This window comes from Aedes aegypti, chromosome 3, assembly GCF_002204515.2.
Source record: "Aedes aegypti strain LVP_AGWG chromosome 3, AaegL5.0 Primary Assembly, whole genome shotgun sequence".
NCBI lineage: Eukaryota > Metazoa > Arthropoda > Insecta > Diptera > Culicidae > Aedes > Aedes aegypti.
The window spans coordinates 186308373-186316564 of record NC_035109.1 but is presented as its reverse complement, the minus strand read 5'-3'; the positions used below and the strand labels follow the sequence as shown (position 1 = coordinate 186316564).

Sequence of the window (8192 nt, the reverse complement as noted above, 5' to 3'; positions counted from 1 at the left end):
TAATCACACGCAGACTGCATTCCAATAACATCAGACAGTTGAGATTTAAGAAGGTTTCAACATGACTTAGTGCAGTCTTGTCAGTTTTATCGATGTCTTTGAAAGACAAATATGATGAGGTTTCAAGTATAGGTTTTAATAGGCACTACACAGCTTCTTTAAAATACAATTTATTATCAACAAATTTGGCCGACCAATAAGTTTTACCGGAAGCACTCATAGGTATCTACAGAGCAATTTAAAGTGGTTTTTGCTGAAAAGACCGTTTAGCACTTTTCAATGCTGTTTAAAATCTGTCAGGATTTAATGCATCTCTAATAAAACCTCCATAAATAACATCTAATCTAATCTAATCTAATCTAAGCGCTTGCACAGCCAATATTGAAAAGCATCCTGGAAATACCGAAAGTTCTTCCAGTATTTTCTTGTCAGCATTAATGTTTGCAGCATATCAATGATTTGATACAAACATTAAAATGGCCAGGCCCACTGTGCAGACTTGGGGTTTGAAGAGAATTCAAAAATAAACGTCGATCAGGTTATTCACGAATGAATAACATGATCGACGAAAAAGTTTGAAGTATTGTGAAAGAAGAAACGGGGACAACCGTACCGACCGTTCCATTTAGGATGATAAGCATACCTCCATAAATAACATCTAAGATCAAAAAGCATTGAAATTGTTACTTGGGAATTTTCACGCTTGGCTGCCGCTTGTACCCTCCCCCCAAAGCGTGACGTAATTTGGGCATGACCCCTTTCTTTAACCCTCTAATACCCAACCCCGCCTTTAGACGGGGTACACTTTTGAATTTTGTGTATTTTTTCGTAGCTCGGAAATCAAAATGATTTTATTTTTGGCTTATACCTTGACTCATTACACGCATATAAGAAAAGTTTTTTATGACTTTTGAAACTTTTTTGTATTTTTAGAAATTGTTTGAAAAATTGCATTCTTATATAACCTACAAATGCCTGGGCTTCATTTAACGTGTATTATAAAAAATCGTACCTTTTATATTTTTCTACGATTAACCTTTCACAAACGAAGAGCCTGGTGGTATTAAAATCCTTTCAAACCTGTTTTTCCGTTAGTTACAAGGAAAATAAAAAACGCTCCGAAAAAAAATTAAAAATTTAATATTTTTAAAAATACCGTAACAATTTAAATTTTTATTATTGCCAAAAATCAACAACTAGAAAAAACTTCAAGAAAAATTGAAAAAAGCTAGGGATGTTCAAAAATAAAAATTATAAAAATCAAAAACCAAAATTTAAAAATGTGTGAACAAAAATAAATAAATGCCCTAAACGTGTTTAGAACGATTTTAGATAACGAAAAATAATACTTAAATCGAAAATAAAAATTTGGGTATTAGAGGGTTAATTATTTTGTGAGTCCTGCAATATCAAAATTACTCGCATTATCAAGGATACCCCGTTAACGTTACTCAATAATAACAATGATACACAAATCTGTAACACAAAGAGAATAAGTGGATGTCGAAAATTTCGCGTTCACCAAGGCCTAGGCAAACATTGATTTCTTAGGTCGGTATACAGTATGTCGTAAACCTGTCATTTACGGAATATTTTGTTCTCATTTCAGTAGAGTAATTCGCCTAATGTTGAGCGTCAAAAAATTTCCTATTGGCATATTTAGCAGTTAGTGACCTATTATAGCCGTTTGACAATTGGCGACTACCTTACAAACGATTTCTAAGAAATTATTTAAAAATTGATCAAAATACTTTGTAATGATCAATGGCCAACTCTAGTCAACATCTCGTTTCCTCGTCTACTGTAATATAATATAGAAAGTCTCTGATAAAACAACCATACAGATTATTTCCAATTTTATAGTTTATTATATCACACATTTAAATTTAAAAACCACTTCCACTTCCGACCCCAAAACATATGTCCTCAGATTGTCGTTCTACCAGTAATACCGCATAACCTTGGAAACAGCACCTCTCCGGTAAGACCTATAGTTCCCGATTCGTTGCCGACGTGGCGCAACACGAGACCGAACACGATACTGCGCAACGCCGTAGACTCTACTCCAAGGATATCTGTATGCCGTGTACGCGTGGTGATGCCTAATCGGAGTAATTCGCCGAGCACTAATCACAGAGGAAGGCCTCCGGATCAGATACCAGTTAACAATCGTTTTTGGAAGTCCGTTACATGGTCCTGCGACAGTCGTTGGATTGCTGATCACTGGAGTCTGCGTGATCACGTCGTAATTGTCGTAGTTGGGATACAGACCTGGATCAATACCTCCAACAGTGGGCACAGTAGGATTCCCATAATCGGGAACCCCGTAATCAGTTGCTCCGTAATCTCCTGGTGGCAATGTTACTGCAGTCGGATAATCTGTTGCTCCATAGTCCGGATAATTGGGATAATTTGGAATGGCTGTTGTTTCTCCGTAGTCATATTGAGCGGCTACGTAACCCTTAAAATAACATATTTTTGAAAATAGTGTTTACCATCTTCTAAATCCAAAAGGTTTTCCTACCACAAAAAGAGTCAAACTCAAGACTAAGCTTCCGTACAACATTTTGACGAGAGTTCAAGTTTGGAACTAATTCGAATTTAAGCATCCCATTGAGTGGGGTTTACGTTTGGCTCAATTACATTCACATTATCGTGAATGCAGATTCAGGGAAGTTGACCCGATAACAATTTCGTTGAAGGACGTCCTTGGTTCCGTGGAATGATACACGACAACAACTAGACTCTCAATTGAAATTTTCAACAGATTTGTTTTATGAGGTGTGTTTTATTTTATCTAATACATTCTAGACCTGGAATCAAAACTTCAAAACAAACCTTACATGTCTACATATTTGGAGAGGGTAATTTGTGCGCAGAGTATAATTTCTTTTTAATTCTTTTATTAGTATCATACCAAATATTACATCCATTTCTCATCTAGGTGTTCTATGTTAGAAAACACTAACATCGTAAATTAGTAAAACTATATTAAGCTTTTATTAACATTTTGTTAACAACATCTTACATTTAATTTGTCGTAGCAGTTCATAGTATTTACAGGTGAGTTGATTTCTCCTGCTTATAAGTGAAATAAAACGCTTTCAATTAACTTAACCTAATTTGTAAGTCATTAAATTAGGTTACAGTTTTTTCGGTTGTTCTAGCAAGTATCTCTTTTTTCGCATTATTTATCATATAACTTTCGGTTTCTTATGAATATAGCCTAAAGCGTTGATTTTTTATGAATACTTCGTGTCAATTTTTTTTTTCAGAACTTTCAATTTTGCGCATTTTTTCTAAAGCCATCAAAGAGCTAACTTGATTATTTTTAAAGTTATAGACGTTTTTAGTTTAGGAAAATACAGGTTTTTCATAATTAATGGAGAAAAAGATTATCTTTCTAATGGCGACTTTAGGTTGAGAATCCGTTTGCGCCTTTCAGAGGTATTAACATTTGAAAACAACCATTTTTTGAAGAAAATCTCTGATGACTCTACAACCATAAGAGGTGTAATGAGAACTATTCAGGATAGTGCACCGTTTCTGGCACTATCGTCAATCACGTATAGGGTGGGACGGGTCGAAATGCAATGATACCACCGGTCGATAGCAGGACCCTCGTCGACTGCTGGAATGCCGGAATACTGTTGGCTTGACTGTTGGAAGTGATCACTGACCGACAGCAGGACCCTTGTCGAGTGCTGGGTGCCGGGAAGTGGTTTGGTCGTTCGAACATGGTTTCAGACCGACAGCAGGAACCTCTTCGACTGCTGGGGTGTCGGGTTGTTGTCACGGATATCGACAGTAAGTCGGGGTTGATGCATAAGCGAGCTGGATGATTTCCGATGGGTCGATCGACGAGCGATGGCAATAGAGATAGAAAACTATAGAGGACGAATGTCGCTGCTGTTCCCTTTGTTCTCGCTCAGAAACATGTCGGGTATATAAGTGTCAAACTGCATACTTTTTCGCGTTGACGTTTATAGTCCCGCCTTTCTCCGCCAGCAAAAGATGTTTCTGCAGCGACGCCAGCGACATTCTTTCTCTATAGTTTATTACCTCTATTGCGATGGCACACACTGATGATGCACGTGTGAGCTGCAAGTCCACTGCCTCAGGATCGGTGACTTGAGGACCCCAACGGGTCATGCGGTCATGCACGCGGCGACGAAAGAGCACTAAACTCTAGTTTGGTCGACGACGCACGTAGATGGGTCCTAGATGGATAATGTGGAGCGAAAGATGTTATGGCTGGTGTGGTTCCCGTATGACCACGGCTTCAGCGCTCCTAGGTTGACCCTCGACACGTGTTCGCTACCTTCACTAATGGCAGGGTTTGATGAGCTGGTGTGGTTCCGGTGTGACTACGGCTTCAGCCTCACTTGGTGTTTTCTGAACTTACCGAAAAAAAACCTTCGTTCTGCCTTCGAACGCCACACAATTCTCATTAGAATCAATTCCCGTTATCGAAAATCACGTTTCTGAATTACCTTTACAAATCTGTAAGGTGTTCACCACACACTCTTGCCTATATGGATCTTAAGGTTTGTGTAATCGCTGTTCGTAACACATTTATTAAAAGTTGAATTAGCAAATAGTATGCTCTTAAGTACTTTCACCAACTTACATTGTCTTTTCTGGTCGTTTAACTAGAGCAGTTATGCTCAAAAGATTCTAGATTTTACTTTAGTGTATAATTTCACTTTCACTTTTTGCGATCTGTTCAGCGCGAGTACCAAATTGCAAGAGATCCTGATCATGGGTGGGTTGCATGTCGATTAGACTGGCCCTTAAACAAAAAAGTTGTAAAACTCAACGGGGCACCCCCCAGATATGTGCCTTAGGGTAAGAAAAAAAGCTCTCTCAAAATTTCAACGCAATTGGTTGCTCCACCAGCTGGCGCATTCAATCCGAAGTTTGTATGGGATATTCGTTTCAAATATATTGAAAATTGTCCCTATGTCACTGTTTCGTTTCGTATACTAGTTGATCGAATTCAATCGAGCCCAGAATGTCAAATACACTAGTTGATACCCTAATGAACATGATTGTAGAAGGTTGTATCTCAATTGAAGCTTATTTTCATTAACATTTCAGTTGTTGAAAGTTAGGCTTAGGTCAGAACTCACGTACAATTACATATATGCATGCCCCTTGTGCAGCAGTTCGCCCAGCGTCATAGGTGGCTATGATGCGCCGGATGGCTGCCACCATGCGGTGTTGAAGAAATACAAAGCAATATTGTTGTTCTTAAAAAATCTGCTTCGGATAGTTAAAACACCAACTTTTTCAATTTTAATCATGACACAACCTTTTACAATATTGTTCGCTATAGTATGAAGTAATGTTTTTGACATTCAGGGTTCAATTGAACGCAATCCACAATTTGCCTGAACCAAATAGTAGACGATGTGCTGTTTCCCATATGTTTGAGCTGGAAATCCCATATTAACTTCAATTCAAATGCGCCAACTCATGGAACGACCAAATGAGCTGAAATTTTCAGGAAATCTTCCTCTAACACTAAGGAATAATCGTGAGGATCTGAGAGAGACTCGCGAAGAGGAAAAATATCAACGTCATATGCAGCCCAGATTCCCCTCTCACGAAACGTCAAATGCAGCCCACCGTTTTTATGGCTGAAACAGATAAAGTATTGTGTTCAAAGTAAATTGTTATTGAAACCCTCAGTCAGCGGAGCAATTTTTTCCAAAGTTGCTGATAAATCTAAGCAGAAGATTAATTATTTCTAATGTCTGCTACGTTTGCTGGCATGAAATTTCACTCAAACGGCTATTTATGATTCGATGTGATGCAAACTCCATTATTTTTTGCTGAGAGGTTCATGTGAGGATTTGAACGACTTGCGCATAATTGGTATAAACACAAAGTGGAATAAGAAAAAAACTCAGCAATCACAGAAAAAGAAGACCGTCTTCGCGAGTCTCGTCTCAGGTGAGGTTTATACAACTTTATTTTCTCCCATACTGAGCTGGGCCAGTCTAATGTCGATACCCCACAATTGCACAAAAATGACATGTGGATCGTTCCTATTGGTTGATCACGGGATCATCCGATTAAGAGAGTTTACTTGGGAGAGAACTAGTCTAATTAGAATTTTTCATTCTTTTCGTACTAACGCTTCGCGCGGTCCAGCTCAAGGGAGGTACTGGCGGCTCTTTATTCGTGATCAAGCGTCAACATCCCACCGCAAAATCGCTAGTATTTGGAGGTGATGTTAACCTCCAAATTTCGAAATCATCACCTCCAAGTTAGTTCTAATAACCACTGTTATAAATATGAATTATGGTGGCGCGTCGATCGTCGCAAGTTTCTCGTTAAATAGTCAATTCCCGAGGAAGAACAAATAACTTCCAATAACTTATGCATACCTTATTTTGATATCGTATCAAAATTAGGTATTGTTTAGATATCAATTCGTCAACTTGTTATTATAATGGCATTGGATAAAATCTTTAAAACAATTAAAAATACTTCATTTAGGTATTAGACAGCTATTGAGGTCTGCTGGAGGAATTGAACTACAATTGACAAATTTCACTTTTATATGAAAATTCATCAAGTATTATTGAGGTATTACAATACCTGAACTAATTATCAGTTTGGTGTTCGTAGAATATGCTTGAGATATTATTTGAGGTATTTTACCTCTTATGCAAGGCTCATTCATACCTCATTCAGGTTGTAAGTATTGGAAATTATCTGGTATGGAATACCTTAGTTTGGTATTCAGAAGTTGTTTGTTTCGAATTATTATTTTTACTTTTCCGCGTTAAGCCTTAAAACTGGTTCTGGACTTAAGTTGGCGGCTTTTCAATTTTACTTCCATTTGACAGCCGCCCTCCACCCTTGGTCAAGCTTTCCAGGCAGGCCGTTATGCTTTTGCAGGCAGGCGTTATGCTTTCACTCGGTGCAGTTTGTACCATATTATGAAACATTCCAAAAATCCTGTCAGCTTGCTTCGCTGCAAAATTGCATGGTTTAAACATAAACGTTTGCTTAGAACAGTAGTTTCTCCGGAAAAATGCTGCGTAATCTACAACAAGAGTTTTGCGAGAAATTGTTGTATGCAAAGTTATCAAGAATAACCTGATTTTCAGGTCCATCCTAATTTATTTGTTAAAAAAAATCATAACTTGCGAACCATAAGAGATAGAAATGTAAGTCCTTCTTCGGAAAAGTTGCTCCAAATTGATAGTTCTAGAGCATTGTATATGCCTAAATGCATAAGTAATAAAGTTTTTGTTTTGACTCGTAAACCATGCGGGCCAGGGCCACCCTAATTTCATCACAGAAAAAAATTCCTAAGAAATATAGGGAAACTTTCCCAAAGACACCAAATATTTTAAACTGAAGATTTAGGCGCAAACATTTTGGTCTTCCTAGATATGGCTTTGGAACCAATGTGCAATGCGTGTACCGTAAAATGGGATGAAGTTGATCACTTTTGAGCAATACTGTTCTATAATTCCTACAAGGAAGCGTGCATTAGTGATCCTTTATAAGATATAAAGGATCACTAGCGTGCATTATCATCCTGAAATTTTTTAAACCTGTACTAGTTGGATGGTTATCGAATTATACAAACGTAATGTTGACAAAATGTTATCATAATAATGAAAACATTATTTAGAATTCAAAAAAGTAGAGTTTTTGATTCCGGGCAAAATTGATCAATTACTGCGAAAGGTTTCCTAAAATAAAGAGGTATGCTATTCACTAAATTTGAGGTCACTGACGTTTCAAAAATTTTACAACTTGTTGGTAAATTGGTCAATTTTAGAATGTGAGTTACAGAATACACCGCATTAAACGCCTAAAGATATGCAATTTTCTTTGAAATTCGTAACTTTCTTACAAACATAACATGGTTTTTCACTGAAAATTAATTTTTATCCTCAATGCAAATGCAAAACTGGGTTTGCTGAACGTATCTGGTATGTATGAAACAGTTTATATAAATGTCTTTATATTGCGATTTTTTTCACCACTTCAGACTTTAGTGATTTCGTCTTTTTCAGATTTCGCTGCCCCTTTTCGATCACCGCCGCCCATGCAATTATCCTGATGTTCATGACAGTTTTCTCCGGCCGGCTCATTGTTTATTATTTTCTCTTTGTTCTCGACTTACCAGCTGGTCTTGTTTACACAACAAAACCAGCTGGTCC

At 37.5% G+C, this 8192-nt stretch overlaps 1 protein-coding gene across 1 annotated transcript; it reads right to left on the bottom strand.

Annotated features, from left to right (window-relative positions):
• Positions 1-1799: 1799 nt before the first annotated feature.
• Positions 1800-2648, bottom strand: LOC110679240. Its single transcript, XM_021853394.1, has 2 exons — positions 2525-2648; positions 1800-2461 (listed from the first exon to the last, which is right to left on the bottom strand). The coding sequence occupies exons 1-2, from the start codon at positions 2564-2566 to the stop codon at positions 1940-1942; spliced, it is 564 nt and encodes a 187-aa protein (XP_021709086.1). The 5' UTR covers positions 2567-2648; the 3' UTR covers positions 1800-1939.
• Positions 2649-8192: the final 5544 nt, after the last annotated feature.

Bases quoted from the DNA above. Each gene is read 5' to 3' on its own strand.
- LOC110679240 (XM_021853394.1), bottom strand. From the start codon at position 2,566: ATGTTGTACGGAAGCTTAGTCTTGAGTTTGACTCTTTTTGTG. The intron at 2,462-2,524 runs GTAGGAAAACCT...TGTTATTTTAAG, and splicing joins TGAGTTTGACTCTTTTTGTG to GGTTACGTAGCCGCTCAATA.